General features: G+C 44.7%; 1 protein-coding gene across 4 annotated transcripts in view; it reads right to left on the reverse strand.

Moving 5' to 3' along the window:
- rbfox3a (RNA binding fox-1 homolog 3a) overlaps positions 1–18,358 on the reverse strand; it is a 242,842-nt gene that overhangs the window by 10,093 nt on the left and 214,391 nt on the right. For all 4 annotated transcript variants that reach the window (XM_028407838.1, XM_028407842.1, XM_028407841.1 and 1 more), the window contains 4 exons: positions 8,945–8,998; positions 6,394–6,486; positions 4,875–4,935; positions 3,478–3,531 (listed from right to left, as the gene is read on the reverse strand). In XM_028407838.1, coding sequence (XP_028263639.1) covers positions 3,478–3,531; positions 4,875–4,935; positions 6,394–6,486; positions 8,945–8,998 — 262 coding nt within the window. The remainder of the gene's footprint in view (positions 1–3,477; positions 3,532–4,874; positions 4,936–6,393; positions 6,487–8,944; positions 8,999–18,358) is intronic.

An 18,358-nucleotide genomic window follows, 5' to 3' on the forward strand; every position in this document is an offset into this window, starting at 1 on the left:
GTGTGTGTATGCATATGAGCATGAGGACGTGCATGTGCATGTTGTTGATGGTGTGACATATACGAATGCAAGCTGATGATGAGCTATGGCTTCAGCACGCTACAGCGGCGCTGTAATAATCCATGAATCATGGCGGGGCCTCTGCCTGACAGCCAGCAGGCCCGTAAAACAAACAACAACATCCAGCGATACACACAGGCAGGAGGGACACGCACACAGAGCTCGGACTCTTCATCCACTAATATGCATGTGTATGGGAATTTGGAGCCTGCCCCCCCCCTAGAGGCCACATGTGGAGCTGCAGTTTTTTAAACCTCCCGCATGGTTTGAAAACAAACACGTACACATTTGACTGTCTGTCCGTGATCACATAATGTCTCTGATTGGCTGTTTTTAATAAGCATGAATGAGCCTGGTGCATTCTGGGTAATGGAGTTTTACTAGCATAAGCATAATGCTTTAATTTTATGGGTCTTTTATGATGTTTTCATGCACAGTTTATCCAAAAAAATAACATCCTAAACTCGCTGCATCCAGTGTATGTCAATTTTTTAAAATAAAATAAAATGAAATAATGATGATGAATAATGACTGAGATCTAATAGTGATCTCCGCCAGCTTTCGGACCAATGACACTCCCCCACAGCGCGACAGAGACGCTCCGACGTCGCCCTTCCAACTTGCAAATTTTGCAGCTTATGTTAAAAAGCAGCGTGCCGCTCGCCTTGTTACTTCCATGCCTGCATTTTGCATTTTAATCTTATTTGTTGTGTTCGGGGAGGGTGCTGTGCATTCACCAACTTACATCACACACACACACACACGTCCTGCTTTGCATATACTCAGTCTAGGACACAGTCAATCAATCAGTATTAGATTTCCCTCAATGTCCTTCATGCCCATGCAGTCTATTTTACTCAGGCACCCAAACACACACACACAGAGGACACTGGACTGACTTAATATTTATACACTAACCTTAAGCACTGCTTGCCTAAAGCTAACCTTAGACCCAGACTTCATTCAGTAAAATGTAAAGATTTACTGCTTTTTGTGAGCCTTCAGTTTGTGGAGGTTGGTTTTAAAAGCAGTAAATCATATATATATATATATATATATATATATATATATATATGATTCTTTTGACTATATGATTCTTTCTTTTTAAGCCAACCTCCACAAAGGCTGTTTTTTTAACATGCAGCTCTGAGCTACAGAGGATCCAGGAGACCTGCAGCTGAACAAGTCTGAACCCCACAGAAGAACCAAGATGCTTTGAATAACCTACCAAAAAGAATCAGTTCATGAAAACACCTTTGTCAACCACTCACATCAAGACAAAAATGAAATAAAAAAACATCTAAATTTGACTGAAATTGGGTGAATAAATGTGATAATTCCCTCAAAAACAAACGGACAACTTCATACTTGTAGTCATTTTTTTGTTATAACACATGAGAGGGTGTGTTTAAACTCAAGGTGCTGCAGTAGACTATAGAAAACACTGCATGTATACAGTTAAAGGTCTTTGAGAGCACCTAGAACATCAGCTAATAGAGCTTTCAGAGGTTTCCAGAACTTTCTGATACGAGGATTCCCAGCACGTCTTGTTATTTTGGTGCATGTACCACTGTACGTACATGTGTATACCTACATACGGGTATTCATGAGCGTGTGAGTGTGTATGCATGTGGAGGTCATCTGTCATTCTCCTGAATGGGATTTGCGCACAATAAACCTGTAGCTGAGCCCGGCAATGGAGATGGAGTGCACTGTCAGCTGGCCAGGATTTATGGAGGCCGATTCAGCTGATGGGTGCTGGGAAAAGCCGTCTGATAAAGGGTGATTAATTGCCCTTACATCCCGCTCTACATCCCGCCCCGAACTAGATTAAATGTAGTCATAATTATTCCAGAAGAAATCCTAATCCCACGCACTTTCGCTTACAGGTGAGAATCCTTCATTTTTCACAAGAGAGACAGTAACATCAGTAAAGCCTGAAAGGAGGTGCAGGAGGTGCCAAAGGTGGAGGTAACTGCACTGTGTAGTATTTATGAGTGAATGCATGCCAGCAGACCAGAGCTACACAGCAAAGACTTATATAATGAGGACAAAAAGAAGAATGCAGAGAGCCGGCAGAACACTGACGGGATTCATTTCTCCTGTTTCCTGTTTTCTATTTTCGTTTTTTCATTTCTCCACCCCCCCCCCCCCCCCCAAAAAAAGGCTACTTCACAGACTTGAAGCCCATGCGGAAGTGTCAAAACTTGTAATTCATGCCGCAACCACTAGGGGCTGGCTCCAAAAGCGAGTAATTTCCCATAGACTCCCATGTTAAAATGGCCGACTTCACAGCACAAATTAACATGTTTACAGCCTGGTACAAAAAACCACTCTGGTCTCAGATGATAGGTTCTCTTCTAGTGTCAATTGTAGGGGGGTGAATTTTTTTACAACTCACTTGTTTCAATTGTATTCGGATTTAAAATTACGCATAATTATGGGCGTTGCCGCTTGAGTCACAGACAGTTGACGTATCACAGCGTGAGTTTCCTGCTTCCACGATCGCCCGCCCCCCTAAACCCCGCTCGTGCCCCCCCTTTTTGTCCATATTTGGAGTTTTGGCGGACGTGACGCTGCCAACATGGCGGCGGTCATCAACGTCCTGGAACCTCCCACCGAGCCTCAGAACGGCTCTTCAGAAACAAACGGGTGACGTCACAGAAGCTCTGTCCATAGTTTTTACTGTCAATGGTTGAGACACAGGGAAGCATCAATGATGGGAAGCTGTCCTGGCAACATAAGCCTAAACCATGATACCACCACCACCGTGCTTCAACCATATAATTATATAATTATAGTAGAAGATAATAATCCCACTTTCATTATGCTAAAACATTCTGATACAAGTGTTTGAAATGCGTGTTCTGCACACACACACACACACACACACACACACACACCCACACACACACACACACACGCTGCTGAAAACAAACAGAGGCAGACAACATGCACATGTAATTGTGTGACAGTGCAAACAGGATAAATCCACAGACAGCAGAGCATGAAAATAAAATGTAACACAGCGCCTGCAGTGGGTCACCTGAGGTTTGCTGTTTGGTTGGGTGGGAAGGGATGGATGGATGGTGAGAGGAAGGGACAGAGACAGAAAAGCAGGAAAAGAGGGAAGGGGAAATAAAAGAGATGGACGGCCTCTCTCTGTCAGGGCAGTTATTTAGAGGAGTGCTGTAAAGCTGTCCCGGAATGAACAGATTTCAGACTAATGAGCAAAAAGGAGTGCAGTTAAGGGGAGCGGACAGTCTCAGCATTTCTACCAAATGAAACCAAGCTGCCACTTCAAACTCAACACACACACACACACTCAGAGTTCCCATCACTTCTGAGGACACACACTTCACTTCTATGGGACTTAGTCTCATGAAACATGTGAATCTGTTTACAGTATCTTTTTACCTGCATAAAACTCAGGACCATATACTGCTCCGACCACTGGATTCAGCTTCCAGCCTGCACAGGACACACACACACACACACACACACACACACAGGATGGATGTTAGTACAGATTCACTACACTGTCACATGTGTAATGCATCATTAATAAAACATGGATTCATTGATCATGAGCAGCTAAAAACTATTAAATATATCAGTGACTGCAATAACAGAAAGCAGAAAGCATAATCAATACGTTAACACTTATCAATGTGGTTATTGATACCTTTGTGGCCTAAGGTAGAAGAGTCAGTTTTAGAAAACAGAATTTATTTGAACAGTGCCGTCCTGTATTTACACTGGACCTCCAGGAAGTGGTCCACATAGGTCCCTGTGGTACGTTACCATGTTCTACATATTAAATAATAACAAACCAACAGATCAACAGTTTTACATAATGTCATTAAATATTTTAAATATAATATAATCTCTGATGTATCATACTTTTCTTTGTGTTATTATTACCACACACTTATTAAACGTGTAGCTGGGAGACTTTCCTCGTTTATCCAGCAGGACTTTTCGTGTTTGGCAACAATCCGCTCAACCACCATTCAAGCCAATAAAGCAGACAGTGTGTGTGTGTGTGTGTGAGAGAGAGAGTGTGTGTGAGTGTGTGTGTGTGTGAGAGAGAGGGAGAGAGATGAGCAAGGAGAAAAGGTGTGTGTGTTTGTGCTTGGGGCCTGATGACAGTGACGAATGGAAAACTCTTCAGGGCTCATTCTCTCTTTCTCTGCACTCTCAAACGGGATGGAGTGTGTGTGTGTGTGTGTGTGTGAGGAGCTGACATGTTTGGCCATTTAATTCCTCCCCCCTCCTCTTCCTCCTCTTCCTCTTCCCTCCTTTTACTTTTTACCATCTCTGTCGTTCTCTCCCTCTTTCCGACCATCACCACTCTGTGTGTGTGTGTGTGTGAGATGGAAGAGAGAAACACACCCTGCAGGCCCCTTTTTCCTTCTTATGAATGACTCCTCTTCATATCGGCTCTATCCATTTACCCATTCACTCTCTTGTGCAGCTACCTGCTCCTTCTCCGCCGCCCTTTGCTTTTTACCTTTTTTACCTGCTCGGTCGGAGGATATTTTTGCTATTTGCATGATATTTCAAAGCAAATCGACTGCCTCTTTGACAAATATTGATCTGGTTAATCAAACATGAACAGCCCTGTCTGTGTGCAGGCGGATCCCGCTGTCTGCTTTTGAGTCCATTCAAAGTCAGTCAGCGGCATGATTTACACCTGCTCATAAACTGAGCCATTAAAGGTGCTGTTGTTCTGGTCAGTGAGTGAAAACTAATGAGACGACATGAGGAGTGTAAAAACATACAAAGGAGCTGGAAAGAGAATAAAGTTTTACCGTTTGTGTAAGGGTTCGCCACCTTCTTGTTGGTCATTACTCTGGCTGTGGCGTTGTTGACCTGTCGGGCAGACGGACAGAGGTTAGTGCGACGACAGGTGTGTAAAAGCACACACACACACACACACACACCGCTGTGGATCCACTCCCCATGCAACGCTGACATGTCACCAAGTGAGGCTACATGCAATGAGGCAAAGAACACACACAAGTCCACACAGCAATGGATGCATAAGACACTGCAGTTTGTAAAGCTGAAAAGACTCCCAGTGGTGTCGACCCCTGTTGTGCAGACAGCAGTCGACCATGTTGAGTCGAGCGGTCGACACCTGGCTGGAGAATGACAATTTTAAGACCCGATGCATCCTATGAGAGCTCTTTAAACCAACCAGAAAGCCGTTAGGCCGGTTTACACTGTGTGTTTTTGGGCTGTCGCAGACGAAAAAACGAGCATCGTAGGAGAATCGTGGAGATATCGTTGGTCGTGGCTCTAAATCGGTGGTCTTACGTCGCACTGTGAGGCAGGTTCCATGACGGCCGCTGTCAGCGTCTTGCGACCAAAGATAAGCTGAGATAAAATTCTAGTGGTGTCAGAAATTTAGGATGACTGTCTCACAGTGTGACAGCTGCTACGACCTGTCACTCCACATCCACGTCTTCCTCCTCCTTGACGTACGATGTAACCTGCGATCGCCTGCGATTCAGTGAATGGTCATCGTACGATCTGCACGCATCAAACTTGACGTCGTACCAAAGTTTATTAGACTCACGTCGTGTAGTGTGTCATGCAATGGTCTTATTAGATCGCTAAAAATCGCACAGTGTAGAAAGGCCATTAGGGATCTCTGGAAGCTAGCAGGTAGCACGTGTGCACACTATTTGTTAGGGAAAATATGCACCAACAGGTGAGCGGTGGTCGTATTCTCTGTGAGTTTGTGCTCTCAAAAAAAGAATCAAGATGTAAACAAAGATGGCTGACCGTTCCATGACATCACTCAGAGGTTTGTATAAACACTTAAACATGAAGCTTGTTATAGTTTCCCCAATAACCTCAATAATGCTGTCACCACAACGTCATACTGTCAGTCTTAGCGGGCGATACATTAGAACAATCTGCAAGTCACCACCTCAAATACATAAAAACCACTATGAACTCATGCACATGCCACACACACACACACACACAAACTCAATCCATTATCAACAAACAGCAGAATTCATCAGTGGTGAAACAAAAACAAAATAACACACACTACCACACTGCTGAGTAGGTCTGTCTTCCTCACACACACACTTACGGATCAGGGTTCGGCATGCAGCGTTCAAGGTGCAGCAGGCAGGTAGGGAGGAGGAGGAGGAGGAGGAGGAGGAAACAGGTGGAGGAAGAGAGGAAAGGGAGGGAGTATTTCATGAAAACATCAGGCAGGAAGAGAAAGGAAAGGAGTGAGGGGGGGGGGGGGGAGATAAAAGAAAAGGGAGGGAACAGGAGGTAAGGAGAGACAGGAAAAAAGGAAGGCACCTCTATTTTGCGTCCCTCTACGATTGTACCGTTTAGTTTCTCCCGTGCACGGTCGGCATCTGCACTCGTTTCAAATGTTACAAACCCAAAGCCCTGCGGTTGGCCGGAGGGGGGACGGGGGGTGAGGGTTGAAAATCAAGCAACAGATGAAATGAGGAAACAAACAGGGAAAAGAAGAGAGAAGAAAAAAAGACACAAAGGGACAGATGAGAGAGCAGCAGGTCAGGACGACAAGTCTAAGTCTAGAAGCAGAGGTCAGAGGTCAGAGAGACGTCAGGCCGGTTAGACACACACGGGAAACAGAGCTGGAGCTACAGTCAGAAAAAGCAGGGAGCACGAGACATCGAGAGCACAGACAGGAGCTCAGATTATACTTAAATTACCACCTCGTGTGTGAGTGTGTGTGTGTGTGTGTGTAGATGTGTTCTGTCGGAGCAGCCAGACTCTGCAGCACATACATTTACAGGAACACTGGACCTAATTGAATTAGCAGATGGAATGAAAGCCTCAACACACACAATAGAGTTGGCGATATGTGTGTGTGTGTGTGTGTGTGCCACAGGCTCTGGTTGCTCTGCTGGTGTGCACACACAGGCCCTGTGGGAGAGCAGATAAGTGCCATACAATTACAATCTCCACAGCATCAGTCAGCCGTGACTCTCTGAGCCCCAGGACGCAGCTCGCTCAGGAGACCCTGTCTGTGTTCCAGACTGGGCCTGGAGATGCAGCTCGCTCAAACAGCCCATATGCAGTAAAAACATGCCTCCAGACCTCACACAACAAAGCCCGGTGTGTCATCTCTGTCAGTAAGCAGGCAGAGAGTAAGAAGCCGAACGCTCCCGCTGACGGCCGCCTGCGGACAGTTTGCTGTTCCACTCTCAGTTATCAGCGTTATTGAACTTTGAACACACGTTATGCTATTAATCTATAAGTTTTATTATTTACACCTATGTTCAGATTTCTGCAGCATCATTCTTTGCTTCATTAATTGGTGCCTCAAACTATTTACTTCATCATACAGCCAGTTTTAAATCAATAAATGTGCACTGATAGATCAGTTGTTGATTTCTCCAGCTGCTAGAGAGGCTACAGGTGTACCCCACCCTATGGTTTAAGCGTCCACTCCATTGTTTACAATAGTAGTATGACCCCACATCGTCCTTCTACTAAATAACTCCAAGATAAGCCTCTTCCTGTAAACTAGCATGGTATCCAGGCTCCAGGTTCTACAAATGTTTGTAAAAGAAAACCATAGACAGAGAATACTTCAGGAAGATCCCACAGGGGACTTGGTGGACTCTGTGCAGACCTGTGACTGTGGAACCTCCAACACTATTCCTACAATAACCTGAGAAATAGAGCAAGTAGCAAGTCCTCTGCAGAACAAGGTGAGAGGAGGCAGCCAGACGGAGTGTTGGAGCATGAGTGAGAAGATTTAAGGGTCTGAAAAATGGACTGTTCAGGCAGAACACCAGCAGCAGTCATCCTGGCCCCTGCTGTGAAGGCAGACACAGATCCAGGTAGAACACTGGGCCGGTCAGTGCCCGGTAATAGCTTCAGCGGATCATACAGTGTGTGTGTGAGCAGCACTGGGATCTCATATGCATATAGGGGATTCACATCCTTCTGCTGGGCATAAATAACACATTAACACATCGGCTCCAGGCTGGAGGGGAGCAGATAAAATATACATGTAAAAAAAAAAAAAGAGGCAGAGCGGGCGTGAAATGAATCCTTCTGACATCTTGTTGTCACCTTGTTTTTTTTATCATGTGTAAAATAATTAAGCGTTCTAAGAAACAGGGCAGACTATATAAGACCCCACACACTGGGCACTACTTTGTCGATGCCACTCCGAAGTATTGATAAGTATTCAACAGTATTAATATGAAGTGAAGGCCGACTGACCCACATCACGCTCACCCTCGTCCAAACATTCAGGGACCCCCCGAGTCCTGCACAGAAGTATCAGGTTCAGGACAGGTCTGTCTTTTTTTTCAGCCGGTGTTGTGGCTCTGGAGATCAGCTGTCAGAACTCTTCCATCACTTTTTCTGTCCACGAAAATCCACATGTGTTGGCAGCTCGGCCAAGAATTCAGGCACCGACTGTTTATCAATCCATTAAAAGGCTGTCGACTCATCTACTGATCAGTTTATACATTTGTAATTTGCATTATTTGCTTGTTTTATTTTCCTTTTCGTTCCCTCCTGCATGAAACCTGCGACAAAAACAGCTCTTTAATATCAGAACATTAGAGTAAAATGTCTGGATCTTAATTCGAGTCCTGTTCCTGGACAGAACACATTATCAGCACAACAGAGTCTGGTTGAATCTTAATGTCAGTGTTAAAACGAGTGGGCGGGCTTCAGTGTATGTCACCATGTATGGCAGCAGGCCGGTAAAGGTGTAACAGCTGCCTGGAGGCGAGTGTCGCTGATAGGACTGTAATTGCTGTTAGACAGAGAGCTGCACGAGGAGGGGAGGAAATAAAAAGGAGTGCAGGGGGACAAAAACAGTCAGTGTGTGAATGTACGGTTACAGCGCACTTACCTTAGACCCTCGCTCGTTAAAAATAATCTCCACGTCTAAAATCTTGCCAAATTGCTGCGGAGGACACGAGGAAGAGGAGAAAGAAAGAGAGAGAGAGAGAGAAGGGGGAAATAATTAGAACATGTCCACCTGCACTGCTCTCTAAAATAAAGTCATATTAATAGAAACACACACACACACACACAGCTCCATTCTCCCCCCTCATTACAACAAAGGTCAAGCAGTCAATGCTTCAAATTAACTAACTCCTCTGCAGCCGACAATGAGATTAATAAAATATCCATTTACTCTTAATGCTGTTTAATGCTGTGTTTGCTCTGTCGTGGCAATAAAGATGTGTGTGTGTGTTAATGAACATTACAGTGGTGGATGTGGACGTTATAGCGGCGACGCCTCGGCACGCACCGCTGCTCATAATGACGCCCATCACCCCGCTCTCACACTCTCGTCTCAAAGTATTTTTAGTTAAGGCGGAGGCCGCTCGCGCTTAGATCAGGGAATGTCTTGTATTTGGGGCTAAAACCACAGCCCATCAATGCTAATGGTACATCATACGTTTGTTTATGTGCTCCGCATGTAGACCATCATAGTAATTACCTGTCCGAGCTCACTACTCTAACCCTATAGGTTCCAACTCTTAATGGTTTTGATTGGCTTCATGCTTCATTTTAATTGGCTCATTAGCGCAGACTGAGTATTAAGAGCCACATATTCCAGCACACGCCGGTGTTAGAAGCTGTCATATAGGTGGAAATAGGAAAAGATCCGGCCGTATGGCTTCTACACACACACACCAGCAGCACAGGACGCACGGACAACTTCATTTCAGCCTTTAATGGGTGTGAACATAGGGGATACAAGCATGCAGGATCAGCAGTGCATGTTAGGTTTATAGCTCTGTGATCGCACACGGGCAGGCTGACGCCATCTTGGTGTGTTTTCTTTAGTGTTTTTCTGCAATGCTGCTGTCAGTGGAGGCGAACTATGGTTACAGATCAGTCTGCCTGTGAGAGGGGCTTCGGTTAAAGGCAGGGTAGGAGATTTGGAAAACTCAGTGAGAGTCGAGTCACCCTGAAGCCACGCCTCCAACCACGTGGACGCATCACCTGAAGACGAGCTGCGGTCTGTGACTTCGGCCATCATGCACGTACCTCTCTGGTGCGCGCAGAGCAGGAAGAGAGTGACAACCAGCCAATACTCCGCGCAGGGTCCACCCGGAGGATTGGCTGATGTTTTTAGTGTTTTATAGCTTCAGATGATTCATATTCTTCGTTTTAATGCGAAACTGCCGAACTAATCGGTTGCTATCGGATTGTAAAGAGAAGTTACACTAATTTAACAAAAAGTGCATCAGAATGAAATCTCCTACCCTACCTTTAAGAGATGGGAGTTGAAACCATGGTAACAAAAAGTAAAGCATCATGATGAAGCCTCCACCACCTCACCTGTCTCCTAACACCGACTTAATAGCACGCTGACGGCGACCGGGATGGGTCGCCTCAGGTTCGTTGCAGCTATAACTGGATACAGTTGGACTTTTTTGATGCCAGTTTTTACTCTTTAACCGACAAAGTGCATTACGTCCAGCCTGTAGGATCATTCTCAAACTCAAAGTTTTAGATTTGTTTGTATCATTTTGTTTTTCCTCTTCAGTTAAAGTAACTATTTTCGGCGTGAATTAAAAAAGAAGAGATCAGTGGACGCTCAGTGCTGCAGGAGCAGCCGGGATGAACTCGTGGCTATGTGAACTAAAGCAGCACTAACCTTGCCACGCAGTATGGTAATGCTCAGCCTTGTGCTCCCCCCATAACTAGACCTTGAATCAAGTAGTTTATTTCAATAAATAAATAAACATGGAGCAGGCGAGCAGAGCAAAGGCAAGGTCACAGCACCGGCACCAGCCCTGAAGATGAAGGAAGTCCAGCAGCGAAATGCGTGTGTCAGATCATATACATGATTTGCATACATATTACACATTTATGTTGTGTTTAAGTAGAATATATGAACACAGGAGCAAACACACCTAAAGCAGCATGGCTGATGTAACTGCAGCAGAACACATGATACTTAAATTAGCTGTGACAAAATGAAGATGAATAAAAAGAGTTATTTCCTGTTTGTGTGTCTGTGTTCAGGCTGGAGGACAGCACAGACCTGCCGACTCTCTCTCTCTCTCTCTCTGTCTGTCTCTGCCAGGGTCTCTCGCCCCCGAGTGAGCGTCCCATCCACAGCTCACTGAACAAGTCATTTAATGGAGCGGCGTCTGTTTTAGTCTGCGATGCTGCTGTCACTGCTTCTTTTTACTTCGTGTCATTTTAGTCATTTTAAACCTGTTTTTTTAAAATAAAATATGACATCATAATTTTTTCTACATACAAATAATAAAAATAAACACACCGCACTAACACAGGAGCTTCATACATTCTAACATAACCTTCATATCATCACCTGAATTTTAAAACCATCAATAAAACGGCCTTTTGTTCCGGCGTGTTCCTTCCACGCGCTCTGTGTGTGTGTGTGTGTGTGTGTGTGAGGAGGATGTGTAAGAATGTGTTCAATCAGTGGGTGTGTCCTTCAGATCAAATCATTAGGAATCCAGGCAAATAACTGCGCCTCTCCACTCAGCCTAATGAGAGGGATGAAAGCTGCCTTTAATTGTTGTCCACAATGGCTGCGTTATTTCATTAGAACTAATTACCCTGTCAGCCATGCCAGCGGTAAGGAAGGCCCCACACACACACACACACACATCCAGCCCCTGGTTAGCACAAATACGATAGCGTTGATCAATGAGCTGATGAACAAGAAACAAGGAGGTAATCCAGCATCCAGCATGCAGCATGCAGCTGAGCTCACATCCTGTATAAAAACCAGACAAACCTTTACTTTATGACTGAGTTACAGGAGCGGATCGTTCACCAGCACAAAGACTGATAAATCAATACTTATATATTTACTTTTATCGACAGTATTGATCTTCCACACAGGTCGTTGGAATCATACTCTCAAAAACGCATCACATGCTGTTAAAGACACACTGAAGAGGAAACTTTAAAGCAGGATGCTCCATAACACAACAACACAACACATGGACACGTTGTGTACCAACATCAACCGATCATCAGTCTGTTGTGTTATTCAGGTTGTGGGTTGGGGATGCTGGTGCTACACGTAACGCAGGAATTCAGGAGTCCGTCCAGGGGTCACGTCTCCCTGACACTGGGAGCTGTTTTGTTTTCACTCGAGGTTGGCTTAGTTTGCGTATCGTATCGTATCGTATCGTAACATATCTTATCTTATCGTATCTTATCGTATCTTATCTTATCTTATCTTATCTTATCTTATCTTATCTTATCTTTTCTTATCGTATCGTATCGTATCGTATCGTATCGTATCGTATCGTATCGTTATCTTATCGTATCGTATCGTATCGTATCGTATCGTATCGTATCTTATCTTATCTTATCTTATCTTATCGTATCGTATCGTATCGTATCGTATCTTATCTTATCTTATCTTATCTTATCGTATCGTATCGTATCGTATCGTATCGTATCGTATCGTATCGTATCGTATCTTAAGGAACTAAAACAGGAGCACTTCCTCCTTTTGGTTTGTGCCTCAGAAGAGTGAAAAAGGCTTTCCCAGTGATGGAGGTGTGAAGAGATTAAAACAACACCCACAGTAGATTATGCCAGCTGATAGCTGCTTTGTAAACACTATTTTAGGTGGTTTGCATGTTATTGCACTGCTCTAACACAACAGGAAGGATGAGAGGTGATGTAGAATCTCCTGTCCTGCTGCTTCATTATGATGGATACTATTATTTACACAGACCATTGAAGTCCTTAACTTTTATGAAACTTCTTCTTGTGGATGGAATCACTTCTGTCTGTCTGATTTTTCTCTGTGCTGAGGTTCAGCCTGTGTCTCCATTAGTCCAAATTAGGGCTGTTTTCATGGGAAGACAGATGAGTAAATCAGCCTCGGCCAGCTTTCCAGCACAGCATGGTGCTCTCTCACAGACGAAGGAAAGTTAGCCACTTTAAACCTCTAATAAGCCCACAAAGCCGCACCGTGAAGCCTGTCTGTGTTTATTAGAACAGAGCTGTGTAAAACCTGACTGTGTTTTTAGAGAATAATAAGTTTTGACATCTTTTCCTTATATTTGTTTGTTTGTGTACTTTTGACACTTCAAGTTAAAACTGACCGTCCTGCTCTGAGTTCAGGTTGGTGAGTTTGGTTAGTTTGGTGAGATCCTCACACTAAGAACACCACTCAAAGTGGTGAAGGGCAGAGATGAAGGGATGATGTTGTTATGAATGACGGGACACAGCCCTGTCTTTAATGCCTAACTCCAACTATGAGTGAAAACAAAACAGCTTGCAGTGTCCAGGGCCTCGAACCACAGACTGCTGAGTGACGGCGCTGCCTCCCTCCCAGCACTGCATTGATCCTGTGATCGGATGATGTCGGGCAACATGATCATGATGATGGTGAGTCTGGGTGATAATTATTATTATTGACCAAATGTGGCGTTTTGCTTTGTGAAGATGCGGAGAAATGCTTAGAATTTAGTCAGAACCGTGGCAAACGTGTACAACAGCACACAAAAAGAGACAAAAATGAAACAAATAAATATATTAAGAGGTAAAAATGGCAAATATAACATAAAAAATGGAGATTGTCTTAGGATTGCAAGCATTAATAAATAAATCAATGTCCATTAAATTAGCTACAGAAGCAGATGAAGTGGTTCAAACTGCTCTTTTAACACAGCAACATGTTACTTTGATGAGTCTCCTGACCAAATATGATCTCTAATGTACTGTGATGAACCACGGCCGCGGTGCTAAACACAGCAATAACCTGCGCCGCTGTCCCTCTCTCTACTCCAAACACTCTAATTGTCTTCATCAACACAAACACGCCGACATCACAGCGGGGCACGGCGGCGGCTCAGGCGTCCTGATCCCCACGTCCACGGCTGCTCTGATATGTGCAGGGAAATGAGTGGATTTGTAGATTATAATTACACCTCGCTTCCTCAGAGGCAGAGCCGGTTAGAGAGGAGCGCCTCGTGGAGTAATTGGGAAGGCAAATGAGAGTGTAGCCATGAACAGGAGACATTAAAGAGAATTCCCTTGCTGGGAACACCGGGCTACCTGGAATGCTGGAAGCCTTCAGAACAGGTGATTAGGCAGGAGTAGGTGTCATTAAAACTCCATTAGCACAAAACCCAACTCCCGGAGCTCACCACAAACACACACACACACACAGCTGAGGTGGGCCATAAGTGCATGTGTGTGTGTGTGTTTGCTGAGTATCTAATGACTCATTTAGGACCCCTACCTCTGGGAATGTGACAGTAAGGACCCTCTTGCGGCGGGCTCGCTAAGTGCCTGCTTATTAATTAAACACAGCTGAGGCTCAGGGGACGGCGGCAGTCCTGCATCAGCTTGTCAAGTTTCACTCTGCATGGGGCTAAATGAACAGGGTCCGTCTGCGAGTGCAGCCCAGCTGGATCCGCTGGCAGACATCTTGGTTCCATGCATCAGAAATAATTACAAGAAAATCATGAAAGGCCAAAACAAAAACCCACAGACGCTGACACGCGGTCCGGCTGGGAGTGCTTCCCCGCTGCTTGAGCGATGAAGAAACCCCCAAATAACACACACACACAATAAAAAAAACAGGAAGTTTTCTGACGCAGTCCCACATCACAGACTTCAGCCACATCCCGAGAACGACAGAACTGACTCAGTGAAGTGGTGCTGCGAATGCCAATTATCACTCTACCATTAAAATGCTCTTCCCCGGCATGGTAATTCCCCTCCAAATGTGTTTTTCTAATTATGAATTAAACTCAAATAAGCTTGGGTAATGAACCCAGTTTTATCCTTTTCTAAAGCCGTACACAACGACCAGCTTCGCTCCGGCGTCCTGAACGGAGCTCCGGTAGCGCTGCTCGACGGGCTGTTGTGTAATCCTCACTGACAGACCTGCAGCTCGCGGCTGCTCCACCTCTGATTGAACTTCTTTATAAGCTTTTGTTTAATGCTCTTGTATTACTTTCCTATTACAGCTTTTGCTGAAATGACACAGAATTCCATTTGCTGTAATGCCCTGGCTATTGCCTTTGTTTGCATTGTGGTGGTAGACTAGCAGAACCGTAATGGGAGATTGAGCCAGTTGCTCACAAGTCCCATTTTAAGTCAATGGAGGAGAGTGCCACTGGAGCCTATTGTGGTCTGGACTGCAATGCCACCGGCCTGCCCACAACCATTAATCCTTAGAGCTGAACCATTAACCGTGAGAACAGAGAAGAAGCTCTGTGTGTGTGTGTGTGTGTGTGTGTGTGTGTGTGTGTGTGAGCCTGACAGCCTTTTACGTCCTCAGCCACTGGATCAAAACTGCTAAACTGCCACTCTGAAGTGACAATAAAAGCACTTGGGAAAGTTTTCTAGTAAGCTTTAAACACAGACGCTTTCTCTTTTGTTAAAAAGACATAACAGCGGGAAAAAAAAAGATAAAATTGCGGAACTCACAAAGTGTCTCACCGCCAAAACTACGACATAAAATAATTTGAAATGATGGAATAATCTCAAAACACTTTTTCACGTTTTCAGGAAGCGATCCTCAGATTTGGACCAGCAGCTCCTCAGTGCAGCGGTTTATTATGATGGACATGGTAATTCTGAGGTAGATTTTTGTGTTTGTGTGTAAAATCGTCACATTTCCAGGCGATGTTTGTGTGTTATATCTATATTTTTGACTTTTCTGGCGCGGCTTGTTGTGCGTCGTCCCATCCTGCTCTTAACAAGGCTGGATGACCTCTGAGCATCGCTGATTGTACTGAGAGCGACCAGATTGTCTGTCTCTTCTAATCCCTCTCTCCTGCCTCCCCATCCTCCTCTTTCCTTTTTCTATTCCCACAATCCCTCCTCCTCCTCCTCCTCCTCCTCCTCCTCCTCCTCCTCCTCCTCTGATGTCACTGGTTAATTGTGGTGCAGTGCTCAGAGCCTTGGAGACCTCGCTAAGTGACTGAAGACAGTTGGGAGAAAGTTTTCAAGAATACACACACAACAAAAGCACAAATCCACACACACACACACACACACACACACACACACACACTCCCTCGTCTCCCTCCATAACTGGGGCTGTCATCCTATATACACCTAATGAGGATAAACTCCCTTTTAACCTAGCTGAGGAATCCCATTAATTGTGACTCCAGTGACGGGCCCCTTCCATCCCCTCCTCTCCTCCCCACATCAAAACCTCCGCGGCTGGGGAAGGCGAGTGGGCCGGCTCGCCTCCTCACGGAGCAAAAGTACCTGCAGCAGCAGATGCTAAACTCCACCGGAGGATCAGGGAGGTGGGTGGTGGTGTCTGTAAATCTCCAGCCTCCTATTATATTAAACGTTAGTGCTGGATATTTGTCAGTAAATCTTTACTTAGTAACGTGCCGGAGTGTGAACACAGCTTCACGTTCAGGAACACCTCCTTCCCTGACTTAATTTAGCTCTAACCACCTGCCTGTTCTTCGCCCTAAAATGTAATGATTTCAGTTATGAGGCTTTTTGTCCCTCACTGTGCCTGTAACAGATTGATGCCTCCATGACATGAGTTACACACACAAGCTCTGTGTTTCTGAGGCCGTGTGAACACAGGCTGTCAGTGTTTGACCCAAAGCTTTCCTGTAAAATCATCTGAACAGAAACCAGCTGCTGCAGACAGAGACTCCACCAGCTGTCCCCGCCCGGCACCAGGCAGCTCTGCACCGCAGTGTTAATTTTGGCAGCAATTTCTGATTTAGTTTTTATTTTAGTCTTGTGACTAAAATGTCATTTGATTTTAGTCATGTTTTAGTCATCAACATTTTTAACTTTTAGTCTAGTTTTAGTCGACTAAATCTGCCGTGGATTTAGTCGACTAAAGTTCTATGATATATATTTTTTCATGAAATAATTAAGGTTTGAAGTGCAATAAAAACAGGCACAGCTTTAACTTGTGTTATTTGAAACAAACATCTCTTTATTTAATTGCTATTACCTTTTCACAAAAGCAGCAGTGAACAGTGAGCTGCTCTCCCTGAATACACTGTTCAGTCATGACCTTCTTCATGAATCCTCCATAACTACAGCAAAACACTTCAGTGACAACTTAGAAACAGGTCGCATGCTGTAAAACCATCAGCAGCGGTGTCTTCATTTATAGATTTTGTCACGTGTATCTTTGAACGGAAGTTAAGACGACTCGTCTGCAAATGTCGCTTCAGGTTTGTTGTGTTTTTACCGCTGACAGTCGCTCCGCACGGTTTGTAAACCGTCTTGTTTGTCTTGACATCAAACGTGTCCGTGTGTCTGTTCTTCTCCTGTGTTGTGTTACCATGCATGAGTACGCCTTCTTCCAGCATCGCGGGGTAACGTCCTTACGCAGAGAGATCACTTCTGATTGGCTCTCTGCCGCCGTCTCCTGATTCGTCCCTCCCTTCCACAAACAAAATTTGCTCTGATTGGATCTCGTCTTCATCAATAATTTCGTCTCGTTTTTATTCGTTGACGAAAGTGTCAATACATTTCGTCTTCGTCTTTGGCACCGTGCGTTAGTTTTTATTTAGTTATTGTCTCATTTTTATCAGCAAAAAAAGGTCGTTAACGAAAACAATGACGAAAATGATTCGTCAACAAAATTAACACTGCTGCACCACCCTCCTCACCACCTGTGGTGACTTCTGTCTGGAGCCCTGAACGTTAAGTATTAGCAATGCTAGCATGCCAGCACCGTTTTACTCTCAGCTTAGCTTCATTTCATGTCTCCACCTGATTGGACTGTTCCATTGATGAGGTTGTGGAATAGTCCATTGCAGCGTGGACTAAGGGGGAGTTAAGGGACGCCAGTTATGAAGGGATTACGATGCCAGTTTAGCAAATTGGTTGTTAGAATCATTCTTAATTGTACTGTGTGTTCATGGAGCCCGTGGTCAGTGTAACTATTGACCTTCTATCTAATGATGCCGACCCCTGGCAGGGATGAATGACTTCTGACCTGTGTCAAACTTTTCCACTTCCAGCACGCAACCAAACATTCATCATTTAGAGCTTTTCTTGTACCACTGAGAGAGAGAGAGAGAGAGAGAGAGAGAGAGGCTTTTATTCAGTCCTAAAAGCCGCACGGCCACCTGAACACACCGAAACATACCATATGATTTAGTCTTCCTATGTTTGGATCAAGTAATTACAACATTGTACATTTCCTGCATTTTAGTGTACCTAAGTGTAAGGTAAAGAGAAGTGGAGCATGGATATCTGCTAACCAGACTCTCCAAGGACCACTTAGAGATGGGCACAGATGATGAAACATTAATAAGGCCTGTCTAATTTAGGTTGAGGGCACACCAAAGTA

Source organism: Parambassis ranga, chromosome 6 (assembly GCF_900634625.1).
Source record: "Parambassis ranga chromosome 6, fParRan2.1, whole genome shotgun sequence".
Classification (NCBI taxonomy): Eukaryota; Metazoa; Chordata; class Actinopteri; family Ambassidae; genus Parambassis; species Parambassis ranga.